The 18,075-nt window shown below is 39.1% G+C and overlaps 3 protein-coding genes across 6 annotated transcripts in view; all 3 read left to right on the forward strand.

Moving 5' to 3' along the window:
• The first annotated feature begins 540 nt into the window (after nucleotides 1-540).
• On the forward strand, nucleotides 541-12,754 carry LOC131329507 (uncharacterized). Of its 4 annotated transcripts, none has more exons than XM_058362654.1 (11): nucleotides 541-1,031; nucleotides 2,383-2,426; nucleotides 2,897-3,002; nucleotides 4,036-4,168; nucleotides 4,350-4,774; nucleotides 4,864-5,043; nucleotides 5,127-5,508; nucleotides 7,568-7,868; nucleotides 8,105-8,266; nucleotides 9,697-10,185; nucleotides 11,956-12,754. In XM_058362654.1, exons 1-11 carry the CDS (start codon nucleotides 866-868, stop codon nucleotides 12,247-12,249), a joined length of 2,682 nt encoding a protein of 893 aa, XP_058218637.1. In that variant the 5' UTR covers nucleotides 541-865; the 3' UTR covers nucleotides 12,250-12,754. The 4 variants fall into 4 exon arrangements, with proteins under 4 accessions (XP_058218637.1, XP_058218636.1, XP_058218638.1 ...); XM_058362653.1 differs by having other exon boundaries at nucleotides 553-1,031; nucleotides 4,867-5,043; nucleotides 11,953-12,754; XM_058362655.1 differs by having other exon boundaries at nucleotides 558-1,031; nucleotides 4,867-5,043.
• Nucleotides 8,727-18,075, forward strand: part of LOC131329511 (uncharacterized) — a 33,449-nt gene continuing 24,100 nt past the window's right edge. Inside the window, exon 1 of the mRNA XM_058362662.1 lies at nucleotides 8,727-8,736. The gene's annotated coding sequence lies outside the window, so the exon portion shown is untranslated. The remainder of the gene's footprint in view (nucleotides 8,737-18,075) is intronic.
• Nucleotides 14,555-17,496, forward strand: LOC131329510 (U-box domain-containing protein 3). Its single transcript, XM_058362659.1, has 2 exons — nucleotides 14,555-14,968; nucleotides 16,363-17,496. The coding sequence occupies exons 1-2, from the start codon at nucleotides 14,679-14,681 to the stop codon at nucleotides 17,186-17,188; spliced, it is 1,116 nt and encodes a 371-aa protein (XP_058218642.1). The 5' UTR covers nucleotides 14,555-14,678; the 3' UTR covers nucleotides 17,189-17,496.

An 18,075-nucleotide genomic window follows, 5' to 3' on the forward strand; every position in this document is an offset into this window, starting at 1 on the left:
GTAATAAATAGAGAGAGATCCAAAAGAGAAGGGAATGACTTCGGTGTCCCCAGTTATTTTGGGGACACCGTAACTTTTGGCATAACAAAACCATTATGAGTATAATCAAAACCTATTATGAGCATAACCAAAACCATTATGAGTATAACAGAACCATAGCAAAGCATAACTTGTTAGTTATGCTTTTGTTGGGTTTGGTTATGCCTTGGTTGGTTTTTTAGATATTCATTGGTTATACCTTGTTTGGGTTCGGTTATGCTTGTAATGGATTTTAGTTATGCTCATAATGGTGAAGTTATGCCCAAAATTACGGTGTCTCTAAAATGACCGGGGACACCGTACCATCATCCGTTGAAAGTAGCAGAATCTAAGAAGAATTTTTTGAAAAATTCCTTTTGTATTGTAAAGCAAAGAAAGCATAAAGAGCGAAAAAGAAGAAGCTGAACATTGCAAAATTGCAAAATAGTAGTAGTGCTGTATAAATCAGGGAAAAAAAAAAACAAAGAAAAAAGCCCGATACTCTCCCTAAGGACGCAAACACTCTCCCATTTGCTCTCTCTCTCTCTCTCTCTCTCTCTCTCTCTCCCCTTGTCTTCCCCTCCCTTTTCCTCTTCGTTTCTCTGTACTTTCACTGTTTCACCAATAGATCAATTCAAACCCCCCCCCCCCCCCCCTCCCACCAAACAATCACACTCAATCCCCTCACAATCTCTCTCTATAAACTCCGCCCTTGACCTCCTCTCTCTCTCTCTATCCATAACATATCAGCTCATACACCTCTCTCTCTCTCTCTCTCTCTCTCTCTCTATATATATATATATATATATCTACATATAAGCATCTGTATCATTGTTGGTTGTGAAAAATGAGCAGCAGTGGGGCGGGGAGGGTTTCAATCCCGGGAAGTTTACAGAAGACGATCCAGAACATCAAGGAGATCACGGGCAACCACAGTGAAGAGGAGATATACGCAATGCTCAAGGAATGTTCCATGGATCCCAACGAGACCGCCGCCAAGCTCCTCCTTCAGGGTCTCTCTCTTTCTCTCTCTCGTGTTTCTCTCTCCTTTTTCTGATTTGTGGCTATGATCCGCATTTAATTTGATTCCGTTTTATTGAGTTGGTGGTGTGCTATCAATAATTCTGGTTGGTGATTTGGTTTTTATTGGTATTAAATTGGTTATTCTCAGTTCTAAAATAGGTGCCGTTTGAAAAATTTTAATGACTTTGTACAGGTTTTTGTTGTAGCTGAACTTCTATGTTAGTAAAAAGTTATCAGAATGAAGCTTATCAAAATCGTGAGACCTTGGGCTTTGGCTCAGTGCTTTTTCCCCTTGGGTTTGAGTCCTAAGGGTGGGGTCGTGGGTTCGAGCTGATGGAGCAGTGGTTGGCTCTTTTGTAGTAAAATCTAACTAACATACTAACATTCTATCATGTGACAAAGAAAATCGTGTGTTTTTTGAGCTCTTTAAGCTGTTTTTTGGCCAATAAGCATAAACTTTTTGCGGGTGTTTGTTGCAGCTGAACTCATATTATATTATTAAAAAGCATCAGAATGAACTTAGTAAAGTTCCCCCCCCCCCCCCCCCCCCCCCCCCCCCCCAAAGCTTTTTAAGCTGTTTTTCCGGCGAATAAGCATAATGCTGATTTGACACAGCTTCTGAGGCAAAAAGAGTGGCACTTAAAGCCGCAATAACCACCTAATTTATTTTGGCTGGATTATATGAGCTTGTTTTTCACTTTTGAGGATCTTTAGTGTGTTATAAGTTAACCACATGAGACAAGATTGAGATTTAGATGTTCTTTTGTTGCTGTAATTATTTTGGTCTGTTTTGGGTTGTCTGTATTATTTTCCACAGGAAAGGTTACTACTATTAAAAAAAAAAAAACCAGGTGTGAGTACATTAGAGCAGAAACTTCTGTCTGTTGCAATGACAAGCTTAACTAGGATATATCTGTAATGTCAGTCAAGTAGTGTTCGAAACTTGAAAGTAAATCCCGACTTATGTTAATCCTTTCCTGGATTTTGGCATTTCACTTTGGCTAACCAAGAAATTAGTTGAACAATGATGATACCTCTTGATTGTTTGCCTTCAAGCTTGCCAAGGTTGTCAGCTTTAGTTTTTTGGCAATATGATTTCAAGCCACGTGCTTTCGTTTGGACAATAGCTGATTTAAGAAGTCCATTTTACTGTAACTTGTTACTTGTGCGCTTTGGTTTCAGTTTGAAGTTGGGCACTTAAACTAATGAATGGATATTTTATTGAACTCTGTATTATACCTTGTAATTGATAGTCTTCTTTTGTTATTATTTACTCTTACTATCTTTTGTTTTGATCTTCCTTCTGAAGCAAAATAACAAGTTTGTATTGTGGTTTTACAGGTACATTTCATGAAGTCAAAAGGAAACGGGGCAGGAGAAAAGAGGTAAAGATACTTTTGTGGGTTTGCAATTGATCTTTTAATGGTGGAGTTTACATTAACGAGTGTGAAAGTTTTCCTTCAGTGTGTTGTTTGCGAACAGAGAAATGAGTGTTGTCTATCAACATGGATAATTGGCTCCGGACAGAGATTATCTTGTCCAAAAAATTCTTCATAGATACGTGCTATGTTTCCATATCCTTAGAATTTATTGCATCACACGTCGCTAGTTGGGACTATTACGATGCGAAATAAATAGGTAAAAGCTGCAGGATAACAATAGCTATTAAACGGATTTTTCCCAGCAAGCAAGTGACTAAGTTAGCATGTGACAGAGAGAATTGAAACCTTAATTTTTGTGTGTTATGATTCTTTTTCTTGTATGTGGTGATTGGTGAATATGACCTTTATGTCCTTTTAACCCACCTTTGGAACTTTGTAATAATTTTGGCTTCTTTGTGTTTGCACTCCTACAGACTTTGAGCAACAAAGAGTCTGCAGAATTGAGGCGGAAACCTGGTATGCAGGGGCGAGGGAGTAGGGGTGGACGGGGGAGCTATTCACCTCGTTACATATCTAACGGTAATGCACTACCTTAATGTTACATTTTCTTCTTGTTGTTGCTACTTGCTCATTGAACCCCAGTTATGCGCAGAAAGTATTAGTCAGTGTTAACTTAAACCCTGTAAACTGAAATCAAGTCTACCTCTCTCCTTTGTGCTTCTAAATTCAATTTTTGATGGACACCTCGGACTTGTTTGTTTCAAGAAAAATCTCCAAAGTTAGGGCAATGTGTTGCCATCTTGGTTGTCTTAATAAATAGAGACCACTCTGTATGTCTATGGGGATTAGTAAATCCTACGGTAAGACAACTCTCTTGCTCCCCTCTTTTGCTCTGCATATATGTGGACATAGTAAATATCTCTTGTTCTTGCCTACCCACTGTACCTTTTACTTAGAACTTGCTAGGTCCTACAGTATATATGAGGAAGTTCAGGTAAATATCATCGTGTGAAGATTTCGGGGTTGGGCAACCTGGAAGATAGCGGTGCTTAGACTAAAATGGGGGTTAAGATGTGTTTGGGGTTGACTGATCTTGGGGATTCTACCTTTCTACCAGAAATTTGTAAACTGTCAATGGTTAGAATTAAGGTTGCAAGACTAAATTTACTGTTTGGTGGACCATTGAAAGTAAAGTTACATGATTTAAACTCTCAAGAAAAGATTTTTCCAGATATATTGAAAGAAGCTATAGGAAAGATTGGCATATTGAAGGGCCCAACGTTCTGGCAATGCCAAATGGGTCTTACTTATTTTATGCGTTAGCTTTCAAATGTCCGGACCAGTCTGGTAGTTTGGGCGATGGGTGTGCTACTGTTTGGTGATTCTATGTGGGATCGTGGTGTGATTTCAATCAACCTTGGGAAATGGTCCTTGAATCCCGGTTATATGTGGGGATCTCTTTCTAAGTTTATATAGCAATCTATCTTTCACATCCTTTTATGGATAAATTTGCAAGGGCCTTAACACATACAAGCTATACAATGTTCCTCATAGTTGTCAGTTGTCTCATGCACATGTCAGCTGTTTTGTTTCTCACTGTATCCCTCTTCAGATGGTAGTGGTGGCAGAAAACATCCTTCTGAAAAGGAAAATGGAGTCAATCAAGTTCCAGACAAGGGTGTTGGGCTCTCGTCCTTGCCCACCTCTCAGGAGTCAAAAAATAAAGAAGTCCTTCCTTCCACGAGGTGGTACTCTCTGCAATTAAAGTTTCATTGATGTTATTTTAGATTTTCCTTTGACCCAACAGACAAGTAAAAAGAAGAAGTTCTACCATGAGTCTTTTTGACCCCTCATCAGTTTTTGAAATTGGTTATAGAATTGCATGGGTTACGGATCGTACTATCCTTATACTCCACTGTTTTGCAGCCCTCGATCGGTCATAACCAATGGCCCCCTTGAGGTGGCTCCTGGGAGTACGGGTGTTGTACGTGCTCATTTGTCTCCAGTAAGTTTGGACAACCAGTCTGGAGAGGGCTCATCGACTGATATGAGTAAGTTGAACGGTCCACCACCACCTCCACATCCGGTCAGCACGATGGAAAAACCTCCCATTGATTTTGTGACAGGAGATGCTCATGGGCATCTCACATCAAGCTCTAGCAGCAACTCAATTGCTGGGACCCAGGCAACTTTGCCTGGAGTCTATTTCTCAGCTTCAGATCCTGTCCTGGTGCCATCTCATGATTCTCGGCTTCCCGGAGCTGTAGGTGCAATTAAGCGTGAGGTGGGAAGTCAGCGAATTCCAGTCGAACAAATTTCCTCTGACCCTTCTGAGGGAAAATCAATTCCTGGTTAGAACTTCTGCAACTTTCTCTTGAGTATACATTCGTCTACTTAAATGGCAGCTTACGATTTTTGTTTGTGTTAACGTCTGAAATAGCAGTTTCTGATGTACGAAGCTCCACCATTCAAGGAACAAGTACGAGCAAATCCCCGGGGGTAGGAAAGTATCAACATTCAGATTCAACACAACCTGCGTCTTCTACTCATGGCTCTTCTGTTCTTAGGCCTTTGCCCAATTATAATAGACGGTCACCGCAAGTAATTGGTCCTCAAAAAGGTATCAATCTCTTGGATATTTGTGACATTAATTTCTTGTACATCAGTGACAAATTAATGAGCTCGTCTGTTTTCCATTGGCAGGTCCCAGTAAGGAATGGAAACCAAAGCCAGCGAACCCAAATCTCACTCAAGGATCTGGAATAGATGGTTCAACTGAGGTTCCTACCACAGCAGAAGCTACTATCCAGTCCAATCCTGTTCCGAGTGTCCTTGATTCAGAAGAAGCCACATCAAAACTACAGAGGAAGCTAGAGGAGTTACATGTTTCAGATGGTCAACATGTTATCATCCCAAATCATCTCCATGTCCCTGAAGCTGGAAAATTTGGTTTTTGCTTTGGAAGTTTTGATGCTAGTTTTGGATTAAGCACAGACTATGATGATGGTCCTGAGAATGACATGAACCCGACAACTCTTTCTGAAACTTCTGAGAGTGTTGAGGAGACGGCAGAGCAGTCCTCAAGGTTTTGTTTTTCCTGCTATTTTCTAGTTTTGGTTGAAATATTGGGTTCATACATCATACAAACCTTGTAACTCCTTGTGTAATTAGTTACCTTTGGCTTGTCTCATGGGACCAAAGATACTCTGGAGGAAGAACCTGTCAATATTGCATTAATAATTCTTCAGGGGTAACTGGTGTTACATTGACTCTTCCATTCCTTCCAGTGTACCGTTGGGCCTCGTCCATTGGCTGACGGCTAGACAAGGGTAGGTGTACGGGATCAAGTGTCCAGCAGGCACTTGGATCGTCCAATTTTTCATTGTTTGCAGAAAAAGAAACTTACAACTGATACTAAGGAAAACTTTAGAGCCTCTTAGTCCCTTTACATGGATGGGCGATAGAACTTTCTTTGGCCCCTAGCTCCATTTAATTTCAAGCATATTAATTCTTATCAAAAAAAGAATTTGAAACATATTCCTTAAAATCGACAACATCTTATGTCAGGATATGTGGTATCTTGAAATGTTTAGTGTGTGCATGTATCTGTATGCAACTTATGGATTCTTAACGGCCGGGTAAAGAGAGTTTAGGTAGGGCTGATGCTTGGATAAACACCTGGCCATGTGACCAATACTCTTACCGCGATTTCATGTGAAATAGGTTCTCTTTTGTGTTAATGCCTACAATGACCAGATTTTTCTTCTCCATAAAACTAGGGATTTACTACAATCATGATTCTGAGTGGGATGGCAAGATTGGATAGCCCTTTTCATAAAGTGAGAGCATTGGTGTTAGTTCTTGACCATGTATCAGCTGTCATGTTATAGAAATCTTATACTTGCCAAGAACAAGAGCGTTGAATAAATCATAATATTCCGTTGCATTGTTAGAAAATTGAGCTGGTGATATGCATCTAAGAAAGTGGAGTTTCCAGCCTCTGTGTATTTGCTCTATTTGCACAAGTTTTACTCTAAGGTAAATGTGGGAATTATGAAACATGCGATCCTTTTTGAAGTAGAAAATCCCTTAGTCAAGCCCTGATGGGATGGCTGCTCAATTTGTGGTTCAGGTTGTTATGATCTTAACCTATGAAGCACGGATACTCTATTTTGGCCTCCGTATCACGTATCGTATCCGTATCGGATACAGATACCCTCGGATACTCTCCGGATACACATCCTATACGTTTTTTTTAAAGTATCCTGCTTTTAGAATTATTTTTTGGTATCCTTATACGTTTCGGATACACGCGGATACGTATTGGATACGCTCAGATACGTTTTGGATACGTGCAAGGGTAAGTACCATTTTTTTTTTTGATAATCAGGGTAAATATGTTATTAATTAAATATATGGGTTAAAATTGCAATTAGAAGTTAGAACTATATTTTTCTTTTTCCCCCACCAATCGACACTAGAAACACACGGACGATGTCCTCTCTTTCGTCTCTCATCTCTCTTGACAACCTTGTCTCGTCTCTCTCTCTCTCTCGTCTCTCGTCTCTCTCTCTCTCGTAGTGTGTATATGTATAGATATAACTATATAGATGCAGTTAATATATAACTAGATGTAAATATATCTCTCTCGGCATGTGAAATGATGAATTTGTGTAATGGAAAACTTTAATCATTAATGGAATTTTAGGAATTAAAAACTATATATATAATATATTTTTTATTTACTTTTATTTTCAACGTATCCCCCAACGTATAGTATCCTTCTTTTAAAAAAAAATCATGTATCCGCGTATCCGTATCGTATCGTGTCCGTATCCTGTATCCGTATCCGTGCTTCTTAGATCTTAACTTAGTGTACTCTAATATGCTGCCTTATAATTGCTATCCCCTACAAGAGCTAGATAGGAAATGATCTTTCATGCAGTGACGTTGTAAAACAATAAATTGATCCAGTGCTCTAGATAATCAAATCTGTAAGTTTCCTACCAATCAAGATTTGAATTTTTTACCCTCCTTTAGAGTGCCTGCTCTAAATGAGCACTGATATTTCACATTTTGTGACCGTTATATTCTGTACTCTCTTTGTGCATGAACATTTAGTATTCATGTATCTTTGTGTACAGCAATCAAAATGCATTGGGCACTACTGAAGAAGGAGATATTCCTGATCATCCCCAGTCACCTATACATGCACCGCAAAATGCATTGGCTGTTGAGAGCAATGTTTCATCCAGCACGGTGCCAGAGTATAGCGAATCTAAGCACGATACTTCCCTACAGCCCGGAAGCCATAATTATTCGATGATTCATACTTCTCCTAGCTACAGTTTTGGTTACATGCCACCAGTGGTTGGTAGCCAGCTTGCACCATTTGAAAGCTCCGACTCTCAAGCACGTGACGTTTCCCGCCTTCCTAGCTTTGTTGTAAGTCTTTGTTTCTCATTTCCATCTGTTGTTTATTTTGAAGATGCTAATCTCGTATTAAATACATAAAGTTTCTTTCATGCTAGCTAGTGAAAGGTAAACTATGTAATGGATATCATGTTTCTTAAATTGAAGCTGGCTTGTTAGGTTTTCCACTAATGGAAATGTTGTGGATTCTGAATGTATAGTTTTATGTAGCTTCTAAGAAGGTTTGGTCGTAATATCTTTGCATATAGGTTCCACCTCCGTTTGACCCAGCCAGCTATTATGCACAGTTCTATCGATCTGGCACTGATGGTGATGGCCGTACTTCTCCCTTCCATTCACCTGGAGTTTCAGCGAAACACAATGGAAATGTTGCAGTGTTGTCTCAACAGACTACTCAATCTGTACAAGAGGTTTGTACATGTGTAGAACCTATGACTCTTTTAGCCACTGCACGAAAAGATTAGGACATATTTGCCAATCCTTTCAAAGAATATATGCACGTGATGATTAAATTGCTCAGAAAATATTTCTTCTCTTATTGCCATGTCCAGTCTATGTACAGCATCTAAGTCACACGACTCTTTATTCTGTTGCTAATGTCTTTTCTGTCGTGTATGGAGGAGAACTTGTTTTTTGGTAATGAAGACCTGCGCACTATCTGTCTCTATCATTGTCTTGTCTCCATATGTTTTCTCCACAAAGTTCATCCCTTGTATCTTGTTGAATGTATGTTTTGTTTCATTAATGTTCTAACAATCGTTGATGAGAGCAAACTTCCAATAGCTGAAGAACTTAATAAAATAATCCTCCCTTTCAGATTCTAAGATTATGCCGCCACTTATGTCATTTTGGTTAGTAATGATGCTTCTACTATCAGGGCGTAACTGCTTATTCAATGCCACTTGAGGGTGTGTATACTCACAAATGTCTCCTTGTCATTTGTTATCCTTCCCTTCCGGCTCTTTTAAGTCTTGTAGGTCTGAACTTACTGAGTATTGCTGCCAATGACCCCTCAAGTCCTCAATCTATTGGCCAAGATGGAATAAAGAAAATAGAAATTATTTGACACCATATCCACATGGAGGGTGGTGAGAGAAATGGAGAAGGGCGGAGAGTACAGGACTTGAGGTGGTAAAAAAAACAATTACGCTAAACGTAACTGTGGATATGGCTTTGAACAAAATCAACCATAGGAAATGGATAGTTTAGCCATGCAGAGTAACTAGGACAAAGGGTTGTTGGGTTGCGATAAGTTCCATCTCTGGTATTTTCTGTTTGAAATGGGGTTGTGAAAGGTGGTATTATCCAAAAAAAGAAGATAGTGAAAGATGAACTTGAAAGATAAAGATAAAAGAACATGAAGTTCCTGCTTCTTGTTATGTAGTTCTTGTATTATCTAACAATTAATGAACGTCTTTCAAGTACAAGAACTGCATAACAACAAGCAGGTACTTCATTTTCATTAACAAGTACATGTCCATCGCTCAGTCACTATAGAACACATGATAAGATTGAATAAATGAACGTCTAAAAGTTATAAAACCTTTTTGAAATGAGCCTGCTTTAAATAACTAAAACTTGCGTTAGTGAGGCGCCGAAGACGGGGGCGACATACTTGTTTATGATTCTGGAAGATGCTGTTGTTTATTCTCATAATACAATTGCAAGCAGAAACAGTTTTTCTCTAGCCTCCAATAACATTGATGTCTACGTAGTATCTGAAAAAAGATTAGTGCTCGTCAATATTGTACTATTGCCCACTTCATTTCTATGTTTCTAGAACAATTTCTTTAGAATTTCCTTACTCGCAATTGTCATGCTTACGTTTGTCCGATTGCAGGGTGGAAACTCTTTGGTTATGACAACGGCAGGTCCAACTCTTGTGACTCAGGCCGCTGGGGTCATGCAGAGCTCGATAGCTGTACCTCAGCAATCTCTCCCTCTCTATCGACAACCAACTGGGATGCCTATACCCCACTATCCTCCAAACTACTTTCCATATGGTCATTATTTCTCTCCTTATTATGTTCCCCCTCCATCCATCCATCAATTTTTTAGCAATGGTGCATTCCCTCAGCAACCCCAGGCTGGCAGTGTATATCCAGCTCCACAAGGAGCAACTGGTAAATATTCACTTCCGCAGTACAAGGTGGGAAATAATACGGGAAACACTACACATGTTGGAGTTGCCAGTGGCTATGGATCATATGGCTCCATCCCAGGTGGTTATAACCCCAGTTCCGCTTCAACAGCTGGAAACTCACCTTCCAATGACGATCTCAGTGCACCCCAATTCAAGGAAAACAATGTTTACATTACAGGGCAGCAGGTTGGTTTTTGATTGCAGCAATGCTTATGTTTTTTAGTTTATGTTGAAATTTATTTCTGTTTTCCACTCTGTTTCTTTCGGTGGAAAAGATTTTCTGAAAAACATATTGTGTTTTCCAGGGTTTTGTGAAACAGAAAACAAAAGTCAAACTGAAAATGTATCCCATGCTCCAATGAAAATTAGTCAATTTTGGTGGATCATTTTTCACATTTTTAAAGCAGAAAACATTGCACTACTATGATGCCACTACTAATACAACTCAACCACCACCCACAACTGCCACCACTGCCAGATTACCAACCATCCACCACCACCACTAACATAGCCACTAGCACCATTATTTTCACGGTTGCAACCAAACTCAAGAAACCGTTTCCCGTGGAAAAACATTTTCTATGGTGAGGTGAAACCATTTGGCAGTCTTTGTTTATAGTCAAATTTGGGCTCTATGTATCCATTTAGCGGTGCAGTGTTAGATGTTCGCCCTTGTTTCTTGTATATTTGATTATCTGCTGTATATTTTGGTTTACGCTTTTTGTGTCGCAACAAGTTGATGCTTCTTTGTTGCACAAATCTGACATTATATATTTTTTAGTCTGCACAGTTCTTAATCATACAGTGACTTCAGATTCTTTGAGACTGAGGGCCTGGATATAAGCCACTACCCAATCCCCTTGTGATATAAAAGAGGATGCAAGCTGTAACTCAAAGAAAGATGAACACTTTCTTTCCTTCCATGTTACATGGACTCGGATTCGGGTACTGGGTACGGGTGTGTGTCCAAGCTGGAAACTCCCTCAACAGAAATCTTAGGATATTTGTGTCCAAATCCCGAAAGTTAACAGGCCATGAACACTTGTTTGTATTGTATTGGACAACAATAGAAGACAACATGGTAAATGATCAACAAATGTACTTGAAATCAAATGGGATTATGAAGATTATCTAGAAGGTTATAAATATTGATTTTCTAGAAGGTAGATATATCGATTTTCTAGCTAATGCGAGTTTCTTTCCGAGAATGTCCTAAAAAGTAGGGTATCCAGCGTGTCTAAATTGGGTCTGTATGTCAGACACACATTCCACTCCCTCACCCTGAGGGTCGAGCGTCTAACACTGCTACTTGCATCATGTAACGTAGATTTCTTGATTTTGTATATACCTACACCAGCATCTTGCCCGTTCGATGCACAGGGACGGAAACAAAAACATCAGTGAGAATTTTTTTTCCGGTTATCCTGTGCATCAGTGGGTGGACATGTATGACTCTTGAAATTTACTTCCTATTCTTGTAAAAAGTTAGGAAAACTTCATATAACAATAAAAAAAGAAAGAAGATATGTTTGAGGCAAAATAAAGTATATAACCATACAGCTTAGTTTCTTTTGAAATCTATGTTATTGATTGAACTCAGTTTCTTTTTCAAGCAAATTAAAGTATATATTTTATAGTATTTTGTACAAAGTGTAGAATGGTGAATAAAAAGAAATGAGAAAATTCCATGTAGGAGAGTGAGTTAAGGAGAGAGCTTCCTTTTATTTTAGGTAACTACATTCTTATATATATGTTTGTATGTCAGTAGGTTCTGCATGTAGATATAGTGTCTATATTTCAATGTAATCTTACTTCGGGAACTACGGGAGGATACAATTGTAATTTTGTTTTCGTCCTGGCAAAGACTTTCTTCTAGAACTTACAGCCAGAAGGATTCAATCCAGCCATAGCTTACCCTGCTGGTACCCATCTTTGTTTTTTTGTCCCTTCTAGCAGAGCGAAGGTCCAGCAGCATGGATTCAAGCACCAGGGCGAGACATTTCCAGCTTACAGGCTAGCTCATTCTACAACATTCCTCAGGGTCAGGTGACTTATGCCCCAACACAAACTGGTCATGGCGCCTTTGCTGGAATCTACCACCCAGCGCAGGCAGTTTCAGCAGCAACCGTTCATCACCCTCTTCTACAGCAGTCTCAGACCATTGCTTCAGCTGCTGATATTATGGGACCTACAACTAGTGTCTATCAGCAGCCGCAGCATGCACAAGTCAACTGGCCAAATAACTACTGAAGAAACCATTTTTCTTCCCGCAAACATGAGATTTTTTGGGGATTCCATTGAGTTGAGATGGAGCACATAGCCGAAAGGGTACAAGATTGGCCATAACTGAGTGTAAATCCCTAGACGTATGGGTGAAGAAATTTGGTTGTCAGTAGCTTCTGATTGCTTTGGCGGAGCTTTTAAAAGGTGAAATCCTACTGTAACTGGTATCGACAATTTTAAGTTCGTTGAGGGAGACATTGACAAGCCTTCCAATAATTCCTGACTTGATTGAGCGTCGATAAACCTTTTTCTTTCTTTTTTACCGAGTCTCGTTTGCCTTCAGGTTATTATTTGAAGTTTTTTTTTTTGTAGGACTCTGGCAGTAAGGTTAGGTTTTTAGAGGAATTTTCGGTTCCTGTTTTGTCTTGGTTTGCCCGTCTTACCTGTAAAGTGAATTTTGATAGCAAGGATGTACTAAAAATGTTGTACTGATTGGTTTTGGTATAGGCAAAATAACTGATCAATTGTTGCAGTTCAAGTGATTTATTAGACATAACTTTAAAACTCAACTTCGGCTCACATATATCGAACGGCTCCAAATATAATTTTGTCCGGAAATTATGGTCCATGACATTTTGTGTGATTTATGAGGAAAGCGTGTCAAAGTCCTGACCCACGAGGCAAAAAATCCCAACTAACTCGTCCTTTGCAAGGACAAATCCTTCCTCTCCCATAGTCGCATAATCAATTATGTCAACAATAATTCAACTCAATCAATAATCTTAATCACTCCTCCAGATTTAAGATTATTAAATAGGAAAAAGACTAGATGGAGGCAACTGATTGATATTTTGGTCAATTATTAGGTGACCTAAAAGGATGTTTATATTGTCATAATAATTTTGTTTGTTTCTACGGTGGGGTATTCGGCCTATAGCTTACGCACATCTCGATTAATTCATTTCCTAGTCCGATCAAAGGTAGACTATTCATACCGGGATCAAAGAATGCACAAGAAATTACTTTCTTGCAGCATGATCCTAAAGACAGAACCCTGGCCAATTGTATGGGAGCAAATCCACCAACCAATCAGAGGGCTTCAAAATAATTTCCTCATCCGAGATACACAGGTGTGCCTTCTTTCTTCTTCAGATACACTTCCACTTGGCCCTAGAGAAGGCAACCTTCGAAATTTTGTCTGTCTCTGCCCACATGAAACCTCTCCTCTTCATCTAGTCTATTTTTTTTGGTAACCTCAATCTTGAATATTTCAGCTACATAAATTTTTTAAAAATACTAACAATAATCGCCAACCCTATGAGCAGAATTCCAACCAGTCCTATTTCACACTCGCTACCATTCTTACAAATTATGACTTTCTTTTTGTTATAAAAATCGCGGCAAACATTTGTTTTTTAAGCGTTAGTGTGTTAATAAATACTCCATTAGAGTCGCAACTAAAAAAAGTAACATATCCGTAGGAGTGGAATTCAAAACCTTACCCCCAAAGAGAGGGCTACACAACCAACCGGGCTAAGCCCGCGATCTAGATAATTTTAAAAGATACGTATAATAAGACGGTCTTTTTTTAAGAAGTATTGTTTTGATATATACTCCAATTTCTATTTTTTGTTTCATACAATTTAACTTTAACTATCATTCGTTTTTCATCCCATTTAAATTTTTTATTATAAGTTCAGTAACAATAAATCTCTTTCTTAGGCCCTTGCATAATTTTCTGAAAATGTTTTACAAAATTAGCTAGTATATTAACCTTTTTATGAATTTTTTTATTGAGCAATTAGTTTTAACGTCTTTTTTTTTGCAAAAGCAGGTATACATCAGCAGGGGTTAGGCGGGACTCGAACCTTGACCTCCCACAAAGAAGGTCCGGAGAATATATCTTTAGGCTAAAAGCTCTTTGCTAATGTTTTTCAATAGAGAAGAATCCTAGTAATCCCCTAAATCTAACTGGGTCCCCCTTTCTATTTTCTGTTTTTGTCCTTAATCACTATTCACTACAGCGGAAAACCAGAACAGCGAATAAACAAGAAATTGCTATAGGAATTGATATTCACACACATCTTTTTTTTTGTTATTTAAACTCTTTTTTATTAGTTTTTTAGCAAAAAAATATACTCCCACTGTTCCATAATACGGTGAAAAAAAAAATCAAAAAATTATATATAGAAGTAATTAATTTTTTTATTTGAAAAATGAAAAGATAGGAAAATAAAGACTCTCAAGTCTCTATATGAAATGAATAGAGTATTTTAATATTAAAAAAAGAAGAAGTATGGATAACAAAAAGATAGTGAGAATATCAATCCCCAAATTGCTATTGATCCAGGAAACCAAGAGTATATACATGCGTACATACAGATCCATGTAATCTGGATATATATATAGAGAGAGAGAGAGAAGATAGAGAGAGAGGGGGGAGAGGGAGGGAGGGGATGGGGGAGGAGGAATCAGTTATGGACAAGGACGAAGAAACATGGAACCAGAAAAAGCAAACCCTAATTGACGAAGTTGCGGAAAAGCTCATCGGCGGCGATCTCGATGCGAAGATACAGGCCGCCAGAGACATCAGGAAACTAGTAAGGAAATCCCCGGTCAAGACTCGCTCCAAATTCGCGGCGGCCGGAGTGATCCAGCCCCTCGTGTCGATGCTCCTCTCCCCAAACGTCGACGCCCGCGAATCCTCTCTCCTCGCCCTCCTCAATCTCGCCGTCAGAAACGAACGGTAAGTCTCTGCCCCCGCCCCCTTTCTGTCTCTATACATCAATCCACATACCCCATGTCTGAATTTCTTGTTTGCACTTTCTTGTTAGGTAACTGAAATAGAAACCACTTCCTCGGGTCCACCAGATTAACAGAAAAGTTAAGGTTTAGAACCAGATATTTTGATCCAACCAGATATTTTGATCCTTTGCTAGCAAATGGGTTTGGTTGGTTAAATAATCGAGAGACTTGTTGAAACCGAATAAGGTATATGTATGTCTAGAAGGGAAAAGCCTTCAAATTACAAAGCTCAAGAAGCTAAAGAAACCAACAAGTCTCTGTGGGACATTCCAATTATCGGAAATGAGTGAAACGAAAGAGGGCTTACCATCCTTATGTTGCATAGCTTTAGTGTGAAATCCGCAACGATTACCAAACTTACTAAGGTTATGACTTCGGTTGAGTAGTCGTGGAAGGGGGCTGTGGGGTTACGTACTTCAATTGATTATGCTGCTGGGAATTGGCATTGGATAGTTAGGGAACTAGGAGTTTTTTTTTGCAGGTAAGGTTTTTGTCGAGCTAGTTTCTCTCCTTCAGATGTGCCAAGTATGTGGATTATATGAGTTACTGAGGAGTGAGGATAGTAATGCTCAAGTCTTTCTTTTAACAGAAAAGGAATAAATTATACTTGTAACAACTTTTGAAGAAGTTATGTTCTGATTCTGAAAATTATTCCATTGCTATCTGATTTGGGATTTACATGAAATATTTAGCATTGATCGCATAAAACTCTTCACATAATATAGCAAATTGATCACTTTTTCTCGGACATCAATGCATTTGTACACATTATGCACCGCCATAAGGGCGTTGGTTAGCAACTTAGCATCGTCCTTTGTAATATCATGGTGGATCAAGATGTCTAACAGTCATGTCCTAACATCCTTTCATGGGAATTCAAGTTGCTCCTAGGGTTTGAAATCTGGGTAACTCATGCAATCATCCTCAACAACCTTAGTTCATAGTTCTAAAGCTTTTCTTTTGTATCATGTCTCTCCACGGAAAGATGCTGGGAGTCTGTAATGTTTCTATTTTATCCTTTAGTGGACTCCTGTTAGTTTATCGAACACATGCGGCATAAACACCGGACCAAGAAAGCAAAAGTAAAAAAACCGAACACAAATTAAGTTTCATTTCCTGTCCTGTTATCCATCACCAGAGATGGGAATCAGTTTTACCTTCTTTTTTTTCACCATCATTACTCTAGCTTTTGTGGCAGTTCTTTTTACCGTGAATTGTTTGCAGCTTATTACCTTAATGTTGTCATATTTCTAATTTTTGCCCTTTTTTGGGGGTTGAGCTACTTATGCATGGTCATTGATATCATACTATACCTTTACATTGATGTACTGTCAGAAACAAGGTCATGATTGTAACATTTGGTGCCATCCCTCCTCTTGTTGAGCTCCTCAACTTCCAGAACAGCAGTTTACGAGAATTAGCAGCTGCCGCAATATTAACCCTCTCAGCTGCTGCCCCCAACAAACCAACTATAGCATCTTCTGGGGCCGCTCCTCTTCTTGTTCATCTCCTCAGCTCAGGCACTGTTCAAGGTAGAGTCGATGCTGTCACAGCCCTCCACAACCTCTGCACTGGTTCAGAGGACCCCACTTTTATCCTAAACGCTAGAGCGGTCCCTCCTCTCATCAACCTTCTCAGAGAATGCAAGAAATACTCCAAGTTTGCTGAGAAAACCACAGCCCTACTCGAAATACTTTCAAAAACTGAAGATGGACGGTTAGCAATATCGAATTTAGAAGGTGGGATTTTGACTCTAGTGGAGACAGTTGAAGATGGGTCTCTTGTAAGCACTGAGCATGCAGTTGGGGCTTTACTCACATTATGCCAAAGCTGCCGAAACAAGTACCGCGAACTTATACTCAAAGAAGGTGCAATTCCAGGCCTTTTACGATTAACAGCAGAGGGTACAACTGAAGCTCAGGAGAGAGCTCGCACGCTTTTGGACCTTCTTAGGGATTCTCCGCCGGAAAAGCCATTGACTTCTTCTGTTTTGGAAAGGATTGTTTACGATTTTGCAAAACGGGTGGATGGAGCAGACAAAGCGGCTGAAACTGCTAAGAGGTTATTGCAAGATATGGTTCACAGAAGTGTGGAGCTTAGCTTGAGCCAAATCCAGCTGAGAGCAGGATCTTGTACACCTTCAGATATTCCGTCTATGTGAGGAAAATGTTTAGGAGCTTTGATCTAAACATGCATTGCTCTTGGTGCGTTTAATCGTAATCGTACGGTGGGGAATGATGAATATAATTTAGTACTGAGGTAGATGCTAATGAGTAATGACTGGTATACATCCTGGGTCTTTTGAGGTGATTTTCTTGACCTCATTGGGCATTTGTATATCTTGAATATTAACAACTGAATATGTGAAAATGTGTTTTAACATGTACAATTCATTCCGATTCTGGCTGTTGGAGATGCAGCACAACTAAAGGAAGTTTATGGTGATGCAAAAGTGAAACTGTTGACAGAGCTTCTGTTTTTTGCCTCCTGCTTCTCTTGTTTCGCGTTTGCTTGCGTAGCAATGTAGCCCTTTGGGCAGTGTTTGTTGATCAACCACATAAATATTTTGATAATGCTCTGTTTGGATGGCTAGAAATCCATTTTTACATTTATTGAATTTTGGTAATTGCTGCTTCTTGCGATCCATCTCGGGTGCTATCTTCTGGTTTTCAGGCTAGCATTGGCTACCATTCTATGTTTCGGTCTTATAGCTTATTTGTGTTATCTTTTGCTTAGCTTCCTGTATATATCTTGCCTCTCTATATTGTGCCATATAAATGTTGTGCTTCTCTATGTTGGGCCATATAAATGTAGCATTCGGGTCCGAATTGATTGGGTCATCAGAGTTGAGGAGCCACTTCTTGGTGTTCAAAACGCAGTGCTGTAGAGCCTCTTCTTGTGAGATGTTCAAATCAACGGTAGCCTTATTAGGCCTATTTCACAAACCTTTTTTAAAAATATGTACTTATTTTTAATTTTTTAAGCTTAAAAATAATGTGCCTACGAAAATAATTTTTCAATTTTTTTCATAGTATAAAAAATCTCATT

The sequence above is a fragment of the Rhododendron vialii genome, chromosome 6a, assembly GCF_030253575.1.
Source record: "Rhododendron vialii isolate Sample 1 chromosome 6a, ASM3025357v1".
NCBI classification, from domain to species: domain Eukaryota; kingdom Viridiplantae; phylum Streptophyta; class Magnoliopsida; order Ericales; family Ericaceae; genus Rhododendron; species Rhododendron vialii.

What these genes read in the sequence shown, in the direction of transcription:
- LOC131329507 (XM_058362652.1), top strand. Translation starts at nt 866, where the DNA reads ATGAGCAGCAGTGGGGCGGGGAGGGTTTCAATCCCGGGAAGTTTACAG. An exon ending in AACGGGGCAGGAGAAAAGAG is followed by an intron (nt 2,427 to 2,896) that starts GTAAAGATACTT and finishes GCACTCCTACAG; the next exon opens with ACTTTGAGCAACAAAGAGTC. An exon ending in TGAGGGAAAATCAATTCCTG is followed by an intron (nt 4,775 to 4,863) that starts GTTAGAACTTCT and finishes CGTCTGAAATAG; the next exon opens with CAGTTTCTGATGTACGAAGC.
- LOC131329510 (XM_058362659.1), top strand. Translation starts at nt 14,679, where the DNA reads ATGGGGGAGGAGGAATCAGTTATGGACAAGGACGAAGAAACATGGAAC. An exon ending in CTCGCCGTCAGAAACGAACG is followed by an intron (nt 14,969 to 16,362) that starts GTAAGTCTCTGC and finishes ATGTACTGTCAG; the next exon opens with AAACAAGGTCATGATTGTAA.